A 17,619-nucleotide genomic window follows, 5' to 3' on the forward strand; every position below is an offset into this window, starting at 1 on the left:
GAAATGAACCAAGGCGCAGCAGGTATGTGAATACTCATTTTTTAATTACCCAACAAAAGGAGTAAAGCATCCACAGGAAACAATAAATGTGACAGCAGCAACAGTTTGCAGGCTAAAAAACGCAGTGCAAAACAACCACCCACAACCCCAAAGAAAAACACACACACCTATATAGGACTTCCAATCAAAGGCAACTCAACACACCTGCCTTCAATTGGAAGTCCCAATCAACAATACAAACATACCCAACACAAACATGCCACGTCCTGACCAAAACTAAAACACTAGCTCCATCTGCTGGTCAGGACGTGACAGCATCCAAATAAACATTTTAGTCATTCGAACAGCATGTGTCCACCCGAGGGGAGATGTGAAAGGAGATGTGCTGTGAAAAGAGCCCTTTATCTTGGTGCTACTGAAGTGCTTTGTGTCTTTCTCCAGGGCCTGATTGGTGCAGGGGTTTACAGGGGCCTATGATTTCTTAATCCAGCCCCATCTGTCTCAGAAGTAAAAACTAGTTTTTGACAGAATATGACTTATTTACTTAAGTGTGTAGGTTGCAATCTTTGTCATACAGTTGTGAAAGTTCTATATTTAAAACCCCATACTCAAAAGAGTTCCTGAGTGGCGCAGTGGTCTAAGGCACTGCATGTCAGTGCTAGAGGTGTCACTACAGACCTGGTTTGATTCCAAGCTGTATCACAACCGGCCGTGATTGGGAGTCCCATAGGTCGGCGCACAACTGGCCCAGCATTGTCCAGGTTAGGGCTTGGCCGGGGTAGGCTGTCATTGTACATAAGCTTTTGTTCTTAACTGACTTGCCTAGTTAAATAAAGGTAAAAAAAATAGGAATCCAGCGATGTCTGTGTCCCAATCAAGTCCACTGAGAGCAGCTTTTCTAAGGACAGCCCCTTTTACCTGACATAGCAATGAGCTGATTTTTTTGTATTGTAATGATGCAGCCAACCACTGGAAAGAGCCAGAGAGGCGTATATTCAGAGAAGCCTCAGTAGCCTAACTGTCTTTTTTTTTGTTCTGACTTATAAAATGGTGGAGATTAATAAAATAAGTAATGTAAACATATTATCAGTAATTACCAGTGCCAGAAATGGGCACTGTAGTCTTCCGAGGGGCTATTAAAAGGCATCTGGGTCGACCCATCAGTAAGCTGTCTTGTCATGTCATCTCTCTCTCTTCCCCCCTCCTTTTATCTCTCTGCCTCCCTCTCAGCTGATAGAGCTTATTGAGGCCAAATAGGCTTAGGAGCATCGCTATGGCAACAGGGAGTCATAAGAGGCTTCATCAAGCACCTCATCAGGAGCTGTGATCCGCTGTTTCCCTTTGAGACAGTGCCCCCAACCTCCTGGAACAAGAAACAACAGGCCAGGCTTCCCGGGAGGTAGGTGTGTGTGTGTGTGTGTGTGTGTGTGTGTGTGTGTGTGTGTGTGTGTGTGTGTGTGTGTGTGTGTGTGTGTGTGTGTGTGTGTGTGTGTGTGTGTGTGTGTGTGTGTGTGTGTGTGTGTGTGTGTGTGTGTGTGTGTGTGTGTGTGTTACTGTATAAGACCGATTAAGAGTGTGTGTGCTCAGATAATCCCCCTCCTGCTTGTGAAGTATCAGAGTCCCGTGCGACCGACAGAAATACGTCTTTCACCAACATTTATCTCTCTCTCTACATCTGTCTTTTGGTCCAAGGACTTATCATATATACACTCCACTGTGAATTCACTTCCTGCTATAGGTCCCGAGACTAACAAGAGTTCAGGTAAGCAGTGTTTATTCATACAATGCTTTGTTTTAGTTCAAGGAGAAATTTGTAGTAGCACTATGGACTACAATACTGTGTGTCAAGTGAGATTTCTGGTAGTCAGGGTGTTAAAAGTGGGAAATATAGTCACATAAATGTTGTGTGAATTTCCTGTCTGAGAAAGAAGCACTATACATTAGACGAGAACATCTTTAACCTTAAATCTAATAACACCTACCTACTTTTGCATGACAATTAAATAACAGGCAAGCCAATTAACTAGAAAATTCCATGTGTTTGAGCTAATTAGTACATTATTAGCCGTGTTTATAGCTGGTGCTGACATGCAACCTGTGTCCGGATCATGTTCACATTCTGAGAGTGCCCACATTTTCAGACAGGTGTAGATGATTAAAAGAGACATTGTGAACCGATTTTGATCAGATCTTATGAGTGTAAAGGTCAAGACGAATTAGGCATGTAAGCACCAGGTAGATATGTTCTATGTGTGCTATTTCTATGCTTCTCATTCGTATGTTTCGCTTTTTAGTATTTTACTTTTGGTTTTGTACACCAGCTTCAAACAACTGAAAATACAATATTTGTGGTTATGGAAAATATATTTCACAGCAGTTTAGATGGTACAATGATTCTCTACGCAGTGACTACTTGTTTTGTCACATAAATTGAAATAAGGTGAACTATTCAAACTTTAGCAACTAGGAAATGGCAGAACGATTTCTGCATATTGCACCTTTAAATTAAATTATATTATGTGAGCTAAACATACAAATATATCTTTTTTAAATATATAAAAACATTTTCCTTAAAGTATAATTTTTTGAGATGACTAATATTACTGTCCCCACTACAACAACAAAAATACTTTGATTGAAATACTGTAAAATTCCATTCATTCCTATGGAGGACTGTTCCTACTGGGGAGTGCCAATATGGTCAACCGGTGGCTTCAAAGCCTCTCAATGGCCAATACATAGCATCAGTAATCCAGGGTTTATATATAAGGAACAGAAATATAAATGCAAAATGCAGCAATTTCAAAGATTTTACTTAGTTACAGTTCATATAAGTAAATCAGTCAATTGAAATAAATTCATTAGGACCTGTTCACCGGATGTGCTACCTGTCCCAGACCTGCTGTCCCAGACCTGCTGGAACCCTGACCTGTTCACCGGACGTGCTACCTGTCCCAGACCTGCTGTTTTCAACTCTCTAGAGACAGCAGGAGCGGTAGAGATACTCTCAAAGATCGGCTATGAAAAAGCCAACTGACACTTACTCTTGTGTTACTGACTTGTTGCACCCTCGACAACTACTATGATTATTATTATTTGACCACGCTGGTCATTTATGAACATTTGAACATCTTGGCCATGGGCTGTTATAATCTCCACCCGGCACAGCCAGAAGAGGACTGGCCACCCCTCATAGCCTGGTTCCTCTCTAGGTTTCTTCCTAGGTTTTGGCCTTTCTAGGGAGTTTTTCCTAGCCACTGTGCTTCTACACCTGCAGTGCTTGCTGTTTGGGGTTTTAGGCTGGGTTTCTGTTCAGCACTTTGAGATATCAGCTGATGTAAGAAGGGCTATATAAATACATTTGATTTGATTTGATCTATGGATTTCACATAGATATAGGAATACAGATATGCATCTGTCAGAAAACCAGTCATCTGGTGTGACCACCATTCGCCTCATGCAGCGCGACACATCTCCTTCGCAGAGAGTTGATCAGGCTGTTGATTGTGGCCTGTGGTATGTTGTCCCACACTTCAATGGCTGTGCGAAGTTCCTGGATATTGTTGGATAACATGCTGTTGGATAACATGCTGTCGTACATGTCGATCCAGAGCATCCCAAACATGCTCAATGGGTGACATGTCTGGTGTGTATGCAGGCCATGGAAGAACTGGGGCATTTTCACCTTCCAGGAATTATGTATAGATCCTTGCGACATGGGGCTGGGCATTATCATGCTAAACCATGAAGTGATGCCGGCGGATGAATGGCACGACAATGGGCCTCAGAATCTCGTCACAGTAGATCTGTGCATTCAAACTGCCATCGATAAAATGCAATTGTATTTGTTGTCTGTCCATAGCTTATGACTGCCCATACCATAACCCCACCGCCACCACTCTGTTCACATTGTTGACATCAGCAAACCACTAGCCCACACGACACCACATACGTGGTCTGCGGTTGTGAGACCGGTTGGACGTAACTGCCTAATTCTCTATAATGACGCTCGAGGCGGCTTATGGTAGAGAAATTAACATTGAATTCTCTGGCAACAGCTCTGGTGGACATTCCTGCAGTCACCATGTCAATTGCACACTCCCTCAAAACTTGAGACATCTGTGGCATTGTGTTGTGTGACAAAACTGCACATTTTAAAATGGCCTTTTATTGTCTCCAGCACATGGTGCACCTGTTAAAGGATCATTCTGTGTAATCAGCTTCTTTATATGCCACACCTGTCAGGTGAATGGATTATCTTGGCAAAGGAGAAATGCTCGCCATCACGGATGTAAACAAATGTGTGCACAGAATTTGAGAGAAATAAGCTTTTTGTGCGAATGGAAAACTTCTGGGATCTTTTATTTCAGCTCATGAGATATGGGACCAACACTTTACATGTTGCGTTTATATTTTTGTTCAGTGTACATAATTGGATTTATCTCATGCTGTCTCTCTCTGTCCAATACGCCCCTGAAGCATATGTTTGTAAACACACTCTTAATCTACATGATTTACAATACAAAACCAACACAAACATACAAAATATACGTTGTTATCAAAATCCCCCCCCAAAAAATTAGAAGAAAATATTAAGCCAACTCAGTGCACATACTTTTTTTGAAGTAGCACTGATGGCTAAATTCATTATCTTTCGATTAATTATGCGTATAACAAACAATACCTTATGTATTTTCATTGTACAAATGTATAACCCGGCCTCCTCAGTTTTAATGAACATGGCAACCCTGAAGAGTTTGACATGAATTGGAAGTAAGCAACTTTAGTTGTGATTGATCCATGAAGTAGTGCACTATGTAGGGAATAGGGTGCCATTTGGAACACAAACACAATGATAGTGGATGTGAAGGGATATTATGGGATTTGGCTTGTACAGACACCTAAATAACAGGAGTGTGTGCGTGTGAGAGACAACTATCTCTGTGTTGTTCCCCTTTGGGGATATTTTTTTATCTGTGATAACAGCCTGTCCGGGGGAGACAGCCTCGAAAAACCGCCATTAGCTAGCGAGGTACACACAGTACCTGTACCTCCCATGGGTTACATTGATGTGATTGCAACCTAGGCTAAACAGACTATCTAGACATTCACCCAATCCATCCAAAGATATCATGAAATTACTAACAATCCTCTCTTATACAAAATGTAAGATTATAAGATTAAGATTAAAATGATGCAATGTATTTTAGTACAGTGCCATTTCCATTTAGTTGACCTGGTTCATCAAAGATATAGTATACTGAGAAAACGTCATTGCACAAAAGCAACCCTTTCAGACAAACAATCCATACCACAACGTAGCAAACGCAGTATACTTTTCTTTTGGTGAGGGGGCAAAGAATTACAGTGCATTCAGAAAGTATTCAAGCCCCTTGACTCTGTCAAAATGTTTTTACATTATAGCCTTATTCTAAATTGTAAAAAAGTGTTTTTTAACCTCATCAATCTACACACAATACATCATAATGACAAAGCAAAAACTGATTTGAGACATTTTTGCTAATTTATAAAAAAAAAACAAAAAAAAAACGGAAATATCACATTTACATAAGTATTCAAACCCTTTAGACAGTACTTTGTTGAAGCACCTTTAGCAGCGATTACAGTCTCAAGTCTTCTTGGGTATGACGTTACAAGCTAGGCATACCTGTATTTGGGGAGTTTCTCCCATTTTTCTCTGCATATCCTCACAAGCTCTGTCAGGTTGGATGGGGAGCGTCGCTGCACAGCTATTTTCAGGTCTCCAGAGATGTTCGATCGGGTTCAAGTCCGGACTCTGGCTGGGCCACTCAAGGACATTCAGAGACTTGTCCCGAAGCCACTCCTGCGTTGTCTTGGCTGTGTGCTTAGGGTCGTTGTCCTGTTGAAAGGTGAACCTTCGCCCCAGTCTGAGGTCCTGAACGCTCCAGAGCAGGATTTCATCAAGGATCTCTGTACTTTGCTCCGTTCGTCTTTCCCTCAATTCTGACTGTCTAATAGTCCCTGCCGCTGAAAAACATCCCCACGGCATGATGCTGCCACCACCATGCTTCACCGTAGGGATGATGCCAGGTTTCCTCCAGACATAGCGCTTGGCATTTGCACCTAAGCGTTCAATCTTGGTTTCATCAGACCAGACCATCTTGTTTCTCATGGTCTGAGAGTCCTTTAGGTGCCTTTTGGCAAACTCCATGCAGGCTGTCATGTGCCTTTTACTGAGGAGTGGCTTCTGTCTGGCCACTCTACCATAAAGGCCTGATTGGTGGAGTGCTGCAAAGATGGCTGTCCTTCTGGAAGGTTCTCCCATCTCCACAGAGGAACTCTGGAGCTCTGTCAGAGCCTTCTGTCAGGGCCTTCTCCCCCGATTGCTCAGTTTGGCCGGGCAGCCAGCTCTAGGAAGAGTCTTGGTGATTCCAAACTTCTTCCATTTAAGAATGATGGGGGCCACTGTGTTCTTGGGGTCCTTCAATGCTGCAGAAATGTTCTGGTACCCTTCCCCAGAACTGTGCCTCGACACAATCCTGTCTCGGAGGTCTACGGACAATTCCTTTGACCTCATGGCTTGGTTTTAGCTCTGACATGCACTGTCAACTGTGGGACCTTATATAGAAATGTGTGTGCCTTTTCAAATCATGTACAATCAATTGAATTTACCACAGGTGGACTTCAACCAAGTTGTAGAAACATCTCAAGGATGATCAATGGAAACAGGATGCACCTGAGCACAATTTCAAGTCTTATAGCAAAGAGTCTGAATACTTATTTATATAAGGTATTTCTGTTTTCGCTTTGTCATTACGGAGTATCGTGTGTAGATTAATGACATTTCCATTTTTTTTTCATACATTTTAGAATAAGGCTGAAACGTAACAAAATGTGGAAAAAGTCAAGGGGTCTGAATACTTCCCAAATACACTGTATGCCATGTACTGAATCACGCCATGTTCTCTTCTTACGCTCTGGTTCCTCCCATGCAAGCACAGGGTAAAAGGGGGACAAGGCGACAGCGGTGATGGCCTCGTGGTTCAGTTGGAGCGGCGAGCCGAACTACCGGAGTCCACGGCGGGACCCATCTGACGTGGTCACAGACACCCTGATGCTAGAGCTCAGCTGGCAGCTGAAGGAGGCAGAGAGGATGCAGCGTGAGAGGGACAACGAGTATCGGCGCCTTCAGACAGGCGTGGACTACACCTGGCTGGTCAACACGCCACGCAACACATACGATGTGTCGGCTGGCGAGAGGCTGGGCCTGGAGGACCTGTGCTCCAAGGTGCATCCATCCTACTGTGGAACCGTCATACTGAGGTGAAGAACCCTTGTCTTGACCTTAGTTGTTTCTTTACTTAACCCCAAAATCTACACTGGCCTTCTGGTCAAGTTATCTATCCAACCCTTGACCCCCATTGATTCGATGGTGTTCTCATGATCGATTACCCTCTTACTCCCTGAACCAACCCTCTGACCAAAGTTGTGTTCAGTAGGGCATGCAATGGAAAACTGAAGTGAGCATTTCTTATTTAACAACTCTAGGTAGTCCCATCCTGTTTTAGTCCATTTGATGCCAAATTAACACTGCCCTACTCAGCACAAAACAGTTCAAATTGGGAAATCAACTCCCACTGGTTTTATACATGTGCAGATGATCATTATTCCTGGACCATTGTGAAAAATATATGACGTGCAGTATAACGTACAGTAGCTGTTGAGATAGAGTTAAGATATTTGATGGTGATTTTCCTTCTGTTGAGAGAAAATTTACCAACATTAATATTGAAAAAGCAGAGAGAGAGAGTGAGTTGGTGGAGAGAACAGAAAACACTGGAGGCCAATCGGCCAAATCAACAGGAGTAAAGGGCCGGTGGGGGCTGGTCTATTTAAAGGCATCCTAAGAACTTATCAGCCTTGTCTTGAGGGGAGTAAGTGGCTTTAGTTGGCAGGCCTTCCTGTCTCTCCCCCTGCTCTGCTGTTCATGCAGACAGAGGGGCCATCATTAGCTATCTACCTGCTCTACTGGCTGATGGGCAAGGGACTCGAGAGCACTGATGTCACAAAAGCATAGGGAAAAGCAGAGAGAATCTCTTCCGATATACAGGTCTGCCAAAATAAAGGAAACACTTTAGTAAATTCGGGATGCAAAGTATATGGAAGCACATGCTTCAATACAGGTGTGGTTTTCTGAGTTTATTAAGGAATTAACATCCCATCATGCTTATAGTCATGTATAAAAATGCCCAGTTGCCCATTATTTTGGCTTCCATGGCTAGAAGAAGAGATCTCAATGACTTTGAAAGATGGGTCGCAAAGTAGCATAAGGGGTTTAAAGGGTGTGTGTTTGTGTGTGCATGTGTCTCAGTCACCAGATCTCAACCCAATTGAACAATTATGGGAGATTCTGGAGCTGTGCCTGAGAAAGCATTCCACCACCATCAACAAAACAGCAAATGATGGAATTTCTCGTTGAAGAATGGTGTCGCATCCCTCAATAGAGTTCCAGACACTTCTATGCCAAGGCGCATTGAAGCTTATCTGGCGGCTCGTGGTGGCCTAACGCCCTATTACCACCCTACTAAAACACTTATTGTTGGTGTTTCCTTTATTTTGGCAGTTACCTATATAATAGTATTTTTTGGATGAAATGTTTTTCTAGTGCATTAGTGATAGCACATGTTGTGGTGGTACAGTGAGAATGGTATAAGCTGGTGAGTGGAATAGCCCGCGCTCATCCCCTTCCCACACGTTTCAAATGTACGCTCCTTTGACCCCTCCATTAGTAAAAGTGGATGCGCACAGTTTTTCCCCTGAAACTATAACCAGGCAAAGTGAAACAAAGCTATTGATTATAGCGGGTGGCTAAAGGTCTCTTGGTTTGTACCATTTTAAAATCCACAGATGAAACATCCATCAATCCAGATGCATGTGTATTGGGGGTGGTTGGGCAGCATGCTCGCGTGATGAGTGCCTGAGACCTGAAGACTTGTGTTGGCTCCTTGTATCAATGCCTAGGCTTTAGCTCAGTGGGCTTAAAAAGTATTGTGGTGTGCAAGATACCCGGATTTGAACCCTGGCCAGCTGAGACTGATGTGACTTCTCTCTCTTTCCCTTTTCCCTACCTGACGTCCAGGTTCCGCCAGGTGGTGACTGAGAACGAGCCAGAGATGCAGGAGGTGTCGGCCCTTTTCCGCTCTGTCATCCTTGAGGCCCTGGACCGCCTGAGGGAGGAGCAGGAGGCACAGCGGCTCTCGCGCCAGTGGAACAACAAGCGGGCCATGAGCATGTCTCTCATGAACTTCAAGTCGCGCATCAAAATCAACCCCTTTGGCAGCACCGTGGGCCTGACCTCGACCAGGGGGGAGGGCGAGCTGAAGACGGTCTCAGAAGACGTGGAGAAGGCACTGGAAGAGAGGGCTGACAGGGCCCAGAGGGTTAGGAGCATGCCTGACTTCAGACACAAAGGGCTTTACACTACCAAGGCCATCTGAGCTGGGGATCCACAAGACAGTGTTGTGGTTCAGTGGGGGATGGAGAGAAGCTAGTGAGATGTAGCCTATAATAATCCCCCCGGAACCTGCCCAGTCTGCTTTGCACAAGAATGGGGAGAAATAGGAGACATCTCTCCCATCCTCTCATTTGGCAGTATGGGTTCATCCCTATTGAATGCTTTTGACTGGGGAGCTATGCTTAGAATATTTCACAATGAGATTGTCAGACACCTTATTTGCTGTAGTGTTATTGAAATCTTTGTCTGGTAAATTAGACATTTTCAGTGCCTTTTCAACTTAATACTTGGTAACTATTTATACTTAAAACAAATTAACCAATGAGACTTAAATTAAAAGCAATTAACAAGAAGTTCTGTGACATTTTTAGAACTGTAAAAGGGAAGTGATACTAAAAACATCTTTAGACCGTTTTATAGCTAAAGAAATAATTATCACTGACTGCTCTATTACACTATGTTTAGCATGAAATTGTATCGATCTAATTCTTTACAGTTGGAATACAGGGCATCTTGATTCACGTCTGTGTTGTCAGTCTTACTTTATTGCTATTGACTTATTTCTGTGCAAATATTTTGAAAGCCCATCACCTTCTTATTGCATTTTCTCAAGAGAAAAGCAGAAAATCCACATTTTCTAAGTGGTAAGTATATAGGCACTGTTTTATTGCATAGCAACTAATATCCAGGAGCCTGGGCTATTTACTGTGTCCAAGAAAATTGTCTCACAACAGTTTCACAATGGCAGCAATAATTCACACACAAAGGGAATGGATTTTGTATCGGAACATTGCACATCACTACTGTAGAGTATAACAGCAGCAGTTTATTGCTGTTGAGAAAAGAGCTGTTGTATTGGGTGGACTGTCACAAATCAAGTTGCCTTCACAAAATATAACGCTCATCCAAAATACATTTGATTTATATAGTATTACATGGGATGACATCCAGTTACGGGTCTCAGATTTGTACATTCTATAGACGACTCTCTGATATTTAATATATCAAATATAGATGTCTTAAACACCAACCATTCAAGAAATAAAATTCCAGGGGATACGGCCAAGAGTTAGCTGAAGGACAGTTTTGGCCGTTCTTTAAAACATAGATAATCAAACAATGCAATGCCAGACTGTTGTTTTATTTGACAGATTACACTACAATGAAGCTTACACAAATCTCTTTGTTCATCACATCTGGGTTCAAATAGTATTTGATTTCAAATACTTTGAGCCTGCCTGGAGTGAAAAATGGAGAGTTGGCACTTTTCCTTTGTTCCATTGTGCCAGGCATGCTTAAAGGGGGAAATCTGCAGTTCGAAACAATAACAAAGCAGACACCCCACCATTGATTAGGTACATAGCTCAGCTATGGGGCTGGAGGAATTGGACAACTCTTAAACTCATGGACAGAGCTATGAAAACAAGGACTTACCATCCATGACATCCAAATGGTTAAAACTATGTTTTAAGGCTATATAGTGTTTGTTTACATTTAAAACAAGCTTATATTTTGGGTCCTGGTGGGGTACGACAGTTAGGCATCTGTAAGTTATATTCTTCGAGAATAAATGGGTATATCATTCATTTAAATCTAAAAATTGATTTAGCAACAGCAGATTACACCTTTGATCAATCCCAAAGAAAACAAATACAATTTGAACTCGGGTAGGTTGTTCATCACTAAGATCTTTGCGGATGACAGTAAATTCCACCACATCAACACTATCTTACTTAGCAAACATACAGACAAAAAGTCAGCGACTGGCTCCTTCAATATTATAGTAAAAATTACAGTTCTAAAAATCAAAATACAGACATCCGTTACAAATAGTCTGCAGAAAGGCGCCGGCAACCAAGTGAAAGCACATTTTTTCTACAAGAGATACAAGTCAAATTCAGAGACATGGCTTTTACTGACATTTTCAAACAACCTAGGCCATATCCCCAATCTCTTCCTGTGATAATAACAAACCTAAAAATTGATTTTCTTTCAGAGCTTTATCACATGGGTTCTTTCCCTGAGTTCTGTTCTGGAAAAAAGTGGAAGATTCTGGAACGCAACTAACGGTGACGGTCCATGCATTACAACGTGGAGTTGAGGAATTCAAGCAGTTCTGCGCGATTCTTGTCTCTCTGTTGAAAACAATAAACACACACAAAAATCTGTCAAAAGTTGACACCTACTCATTCAAGGGTTTTTCTTTATTTTTACTATTATCTACATTGTAAAATAATAGTGAAGACATCAAAACTATGAAATAACACATACGGAATCATGTAGTAACCAAAACAAGTGTTAATAAATAAATTATATTTGAGATTTTCCAAAGTAGCCACCATTTGCCTTGATGACAGCTTTGCACACACTTGGCATTCTCTCAACCAGCTTCATGAGGTAGTCACCTGGAATGCATTTTAATTAACAGGTGTGCCTTGTTAAAAGTTAATTTGTGGAATTGCTTTCCTTCTTAATGCATTTGAGCCAATCAGTTGTGTCGTGACAAGGTAGGGGTGGTATACAGAAGATAGCCCTATTTGGTAAAAGACCAAGTCCATATTATGGCAAGAACAGCTCAAATAAGCAAAGAGAAACAACAGTCCATCATTACTTTAAGACATGAAGGTCAGTCAATCAGGAAACTGTCAAGAACTTTGAAAGTTTCTTCAAGTGCAGTCGCAAAAACCATCAACCACTGATGAAACTGGCTCTTACGAGGATTGCCACAGAAAAGGAAGACCCAGAGTTACCTTCTCTGCAGAGGATAAGTTCATTAGAGTTACCAGCCTCAGAAATTAGAGCCCAAATAAATGCTTCAGAGTTCAAGTAACAGACATCTCAACATCAACTGTTTAGAGGAGGCTGCGTGAAATCAGGTCTTCATAGTCAAATTTCTGCAAAGAAACCACTACTAAAGGACACCAAGAAGAAAAGAGACTTGCTGGGGCCAAGAAACATAAGCAATGGACATTAGACCGGTGGAAATCTGTTCTTTGGTTTGATGAGTCCAAATTTGACATTTTTGGTTCCAACCGCCATGTCTTTGTGAGATGCAGAGTTGGTGAACGGATGATCTCCGCATGTGTGGTTCCCACCGTCAAGCATGGAGGAGGTGGTGTGATGGTGCTTTGCTGGTGACACTGTCTGTGATGTATTTAGAATTCAAGGTTAACCAGCATGACTACCACAGCATTCTGCAGCGATACGCCATCCCATTTGGTTTACGCTTAGTGGAACTATCGTTTATTTTTATCACAACAATGACCCAACACACCTCTAGGCTGTCTAAGGGCTATTTCACCAAGAAGGAGAGTGATGGAGTGCTGCATCAGATGACCTGGCCTTCACAATCAACCAACCTCCACCCAACTGAGATGGTTTGGGATGAGTTGGACCGCAGAGTGAAGGAAAAGCAGCCAACAAGTGCTCAGCATATGTGGGAACTCCTTCAAGACAGTTTGAAAAGCAATCCAGGTGAAGCTGGTTGAGAGAATGCCAAGAGTGTGCAAAGCTGACGTCAAGCAAAGGGTGGCTACTTTGAAAAACAAATCAATTTTAGATTTAACACTTTTCTGCTTGCTACATGATTCCATATGTGTTATTTCATAGTTTTGATATCTTCACTACTATTCTACAATGTAGAAAATGGTAAATATAAAGAACCCATGAATGAGTAGGTGTCCAAACTTTTGACTGGTATTGTATGTATGCATGCATGCATGCATGCATGCATACATACATACATACATGCATACATACGTTAGCAGACTCTAGCATCAAGAGCGAGTCGACTTAGAATCAGTGAAATCAACTCAGGTAGGTAAACAACCTTCACATACCACAATCATTGCAAGTAAAAACAGTCATGGCATACTCACCAGCTTGTCTTTCTTTGACTTCTTCAATTTCATTTTTATCTTCTTTCCTGAAATCATGCTGAACTTGCTTTTTCTCTTTCTCTCTTTTAAATACTGAAAGACAATTCATTTCAAAATGACAGCTTTCAGACAGCTTCAAACTACAGGTATGGCTGTAGCGCACTTCCTTTAGGATAAATAGCCCCATAAATGTTTTCTACCTTGGATATCTGAATAGGTCCAGGTCCAGCGCTTTCCTCCTCCGTCTTCATTTTCTTGTCCTTCTTCCGTTTAAGCTTTTTCTCCCTTTTCCCTTTCTATTAAAACAGTGTAAACAGAGCATATTTTAAATATCTTAAAATTACCATTTGATATCAAACAAGGTACAGACTACAACAAAATAAGTAGCTACTGAAAACGAATGAATATTTACCTTTTTGAGTTGTTTTTCCTTTTTCCTTTTCTTAGAATTCTTTCTGGACTTGCTGTGGGAATCTAGAAAGGAGATTGCAAAATCTAACTGAGACACTGTTCATCAGGCTTTAACTGCTATTTGTATATTTATATAAATAAAATAGACAATATTTCAGATACATTTGCATCTTAACAACTACGGTACATGTACTGGCACACTCACCACTGCTGCTCGAACTACTCCTACTGCCAGACGAGGAGCTGGATGAGGATGATGAAGAGGATCCCGATGACGAGGATGAGCTGGATGAGGAGGAAGATGACGATCTACTGCGGCTTTTCCTTTTAATTTTTTCTTTCCCTTCAATAGAAAAATACAGAAGCACATGACTGACTTCAAGGTAGGCACACACACGTGATATCAGCTGATAAGTTATCACCACAGACCATTCAATTACCTGTACTTGTTGTTCTTCTGTCATCTCTTCTTATGGCGGTCTCAGTACTTCTTCGGTCATCTCTTCTTGTGGCAGTCTCAGTACTTCTTTTGTCATCGCTTCTTCTGGCAGTCTCAGTATTTCTTTTGTCATCTCTTCTTCTGGCAGTCTCTGTACTTCCTTTGTCATCTCTTCTAATGTAATCTCTTCTTGTGGAGGACTCAGTACTTCTTCTATCATCTCTTCTTGTGCTGGACTGACTTCTCACTTTGTCTACATTGGCAGACTAACAAAAATAAAGTAAAGGAGAACGCCTTGTAAGTCTGTTCGCATTGTGAGCCCAAACCTCTATCATAAGCTCGTCCGAGTTTAAAAACCCAGACAGAGGAGCAGATCAGTAGGCTAAATTAGTTAGCGTAGCCGTTCATGCAGATTGGCGTTAGGATACAGTTGGCGATAACTCTCTCCGGTTGTCAACCATCTGATCGACACTGGTGAATTTCGGCAAGGTGGCTTACTAAATGCATTGACAAGTTAGCTAGCTAGCTAACGTTAGCGCTCATCTATAATATCAAGTTGCATATAACGTTAACGGAAGTGAAGAAGGCTAGGTAGCTAGCTTGCTAGGTACTTACCATGGTGGCTGTTGTCTCGACGAAAAAAAAAGAGATGAATGCAATAAAAGTTGTTGATTCTCAAAGCTATATTCTCTATACTACTATTCAGCAATTAATAGCAATGCTTCATCGACGGTACTCATTTGTAAATGTAACGTTATGGCTGTAAGAGTTGGCTAGTTTGCTGACTACACCATGGAGCCATTTTACATCCCACAATGCACCGTTATTTTATTAAAGGAACACCACAACATTTTTACACCTCGTTGCGGACACGTTATTTTTGCTTTTGATGGCTTGGCAGCAAGGTAATAATTCAAACAAAAAGAGAGAAAATACCTATCTCTAATAGGATACACGAGTCCTGAATACACAAAATAATTCAGTGACATATTTGATGCTCCTCATACAGAACAAACCTGACCTCTCATAGTCTATTTAATATTTCTCAAAAAATAAGTTTCTTAAAAATAAGAAACTCATAATAAATCATGGAATTTGGGAGCGCGTTCCATAGCTAGGCGAGGAGACGCAACAACCAATGGTTGCGTGCCAAGTCATCGGACGTGTCATCCACTGACAAATTGCGGTGTATGTGATCAAACGATGAAGAATCATTATGCCATGTTAAAAACAACTGGGAACTGAGAACTCGGAAATCTCAGACTTCCAACTTCAGTGTTGCGGTATTCAAAACAACTGGGAACTCGGGAAAAATATGAGGTCAAATCATGACGTCAGTGATCTTCAAGTTGGAAAGTCGGAGATCTAGAAAGAGGCCAGAGTTCCCGAGTTGGAATTCAGAGTTGGATGACTGTTCAAATCGATGTTTCCCAATCGGAGCTCGTTTTTTGGAGTTCCCAGCTGTTTTGAACGCACTGAAGTCGGAAGTCGGAAATGCCCGAGTTCCCAGTTCTGAGTTCTCAGTTGTTTTGAACGATGCATTAGTTCACCACAAATGGAAACTATGAAAAAAACGAGCTCCGACTGGGAAAATTCGTTTTGAATGGTCATCGTCGGAACTCTGGCATCTTTCTAGAGCTCCGATTGTCTTGAAAGCACACTTAGTGCATGGGTCTTGGCCCTTGAAAATGTACAACACTCCATCACGCCTTCTATTAGCCTCCCAACTTTCTGATTGTGAAAAGAATGTTAATGGTGATAATGCAATGGAATCATGTCAAAGATTGATGTCAAAGATATTGTATGAAACCATATTCATAAATTACAGTATAAATATTTATACATTAACAAAAATGTAATACATATTCATTTTCTGTAACAAAAAAGTTTATGTCATATCAAGCATTTTTTTTTAAGTATTGCCTGCTGGTGTTCTAAGCATTACATCTAAATCACACATAGGCTACTACATCAGCCAAATGCACTACTTATCTAGCTACACTACATGGCCAAAAGTAGGTGGACACCCCTTCAAATGAGTGGATTAGGCTATTTCAGCCACCCATTGCTGATAGGTTTATAACATCGAGCACACAGCCATGCAATTTTCATAGACAAACATTGGAAGTACAATGGCCCGTACTGAAGAGCTCAGTGACTTTCAACGTGGCAACGTCATAGGATGCCAATTTTCCAACAAGTCAGTTCGTGAAATTTCTGCCCTGCTAGAAGCTTCCCTGGTCAATTGTAAGTGCTGTTATTGTGAAGTGGAAATATATAGGTGCAACAACGGCTCAGCCGCAAAGTGGTAGGCCACACAAGCTCACAGAACATCACCGCCAAGTGCTGAAGTGCGTAGCGCGTAAAAATCATCTGTCCTCGGTTGCAACACTCACTACCGAGTTCCAAACTGCCTCTGGAAGCAACATCAGCACAATAACTGCTCGACGGGAACTTCATTAATGTTTTTTCCATGGCCGAGCAGCCACACACAAGCCTTAAAACACCATGTGCAATGCCACACATTGGCTGGAGGGGTTCCACTACTCCATTGGACTCTGGAGTAGTGGAAACGAGAATCACGCTTCCCCATCTGGCAGTCCGACAGATGAATCTGGGTTTGGCGGATGCCAGGAGAACGCTACCTGCCCAAATGCATAGTGCCAACTGTAAAGTTTGGTGGAGGAGGAATAATGGTCTGGGGCTGTTCATGGTTCGGGCTAAGCCCCTTAGTTCCAGTGAAGGAAAATCTTACATACAATGACATTCTAGACGATTCTGTGCTTCCAACTTTGTGGCAACATTTTGGGGAAGGCACATTCCTGTTTCAGCATAACAATACCCCCGTGCAAAGCGAGGTCCATACAGAAGTGGTTTGTCGAGATTGGTGTGGAAAAACTTAACTGGCCTGCACAGAGCCCTGACCTCAACCCCATCGAAACCTTTGGGGTCAAGCATTGGAGTCAACATGGGCCAGCATCCCTGTGGAACGCTTTCGACACCTTGTAGAGTCCATGACCCAACAAATTGAGGCTATTCTGAGGGAAGGGGGGGGGGGGGGGGGGGGTGCAACTCAATATGATGAAAGTGTTCTTAATGTTTTGTACACTCTGTGTATAAAGACATACTTGTAATCTGAATCACTAAGTACCAATTGTTAGTCCTAGGTGCAGGGATTTAGAGAAAATGACTATATCCATTATGTAACTAACTACACTATGCATTAAGAGGTTACAATAAGAAGTGAAAGAAATATGGAAAGCTTATGTATCCTAAATCTCTCAGTGGCTTTCTTTCTCATGCCCCATTTATTCTGAATCCATGTGACATGTACACTATCCGGTTTTTAATTGGACATGTCAGATTTCAATTGACTTTCTGTATTTGTAAAAACT

At 41.9% G+C, this 17,619-nt stretch overlaps 2 protein-coding genes across 3 annotated transcripts; one reads left to right on the forward strand and one right to left on the reverse strand.

Moving 5' to 3' along the window:
- Window positions 1–1,675: 1,675 nt before the first annotated feature.
- LOC106607576 (protein RD3-like) lies at window positions 1,676–10,018 on the forward strand. The gene is made up of 3 exons (XM_014204648.3): window positions 1,676–1,762; window positions 6,984–7,305; window positions 9,122–10,018. Exons 2-3 carry the CDS (start codon window positions 7,013–7,015, stop codon window positions 9,477–9,479), a joined length of 651 nt encoding a protein of 216 aa, XP_014060123.1. The 5' UTR covers window positions 1,676–1,762; window positions 6,984–7,012; the 3' UTR covers window positions 9,480–10,018.
- A 1,374-nt stretch (window positions 10,019–11,392) lies between these two features.
- LOC106607575 (uncharacterized) lies at window positions 11,393–15,049 on the reverse strand. Of its 2 annotated transcripts, none has more exons than XR_014392692.1 (7): window positions 14,840–15,049; window positions 14,226–14,490; window positions 13,991–14,128; window positions 13,787–13,848; window positions 13,575–13,670; window positions 13,375–13,467; window positions 11,393–11,661 (listed from the first exon to the last, which is right to left on the reverse strand). XR_014392692.1 is itself a non-coding variant. In XM_014204647.3 (7 exons), the coding sequence occupies exons 1-7, from the start codon at window positions 14,840–14,842 to the stop codon at window positions 11,581–11,583; spliced, it is 708 nt and encodes a 235-aa protein (XP_014060122.1). In that variant the 5' UTR covers window positions 14,843–15,049; the 3' UTR covers window positions 11,393–11,580. The 2 variants fall into 2 exon arrangements, 1 of the variants encoding a protein (XP_014060122.1); XM_014204647.3 differs by having other exon boundaries at window positions 11,393–11,631.
- Window positions 15,050–17,619: the final 2,570 nt, after the last annotated feature.

This window comes from Salmo salar, chromosome 06 (genome assembly GCF_965601325.2).
Source record: "Salmo salar chromosome 06, fSalSal1, whole genome shotgun sequence".
NCBI lineage: Eukaryota > Metazoa > Chordata > Actinopteri > Salmoniformes > Salmonidae > Salmo > Salmo salar.

What these genes read in the sequence shown, in the direction of transcription:
- LOC106607576 (XM_014204648.3), top strand. Translation starts at nt 7,013, where the DNA reads ATGGCCTCGTGGTTCAGTTGGAGCGGCGAGCCGAACTACCGGAGTCCA. An exon ending in TGTGGAACCGTCATACTGAG is followed by an intron (nt 7,306 to 9,121) that starts GTGAAGAACCCT and finishes CCTGACGTCCAG; the next exon opens with GTTCCGCCAGGTGGTGACTG.
- LOC106607575 (XM_014204647.3), bottom strand. An exon ending in GACCTATTCAGATATCCAAG is followed by an intron (nt 13,468 to 13,574) that starts GTAGAAAACATT and finishes ATTGTCTTTCAG; the next exon opens with TATTTAAAAGAGAGAAAGAG. An exon ending in AGTCAAAGAAAGACAAGCTG is followed by an intron (nt 11,632 to 13,374) that starts GTGAGTATGCCA and finishes TGTTTTCAACAG; the next exon opens with AGAGACAAGAATCGCGCAGA.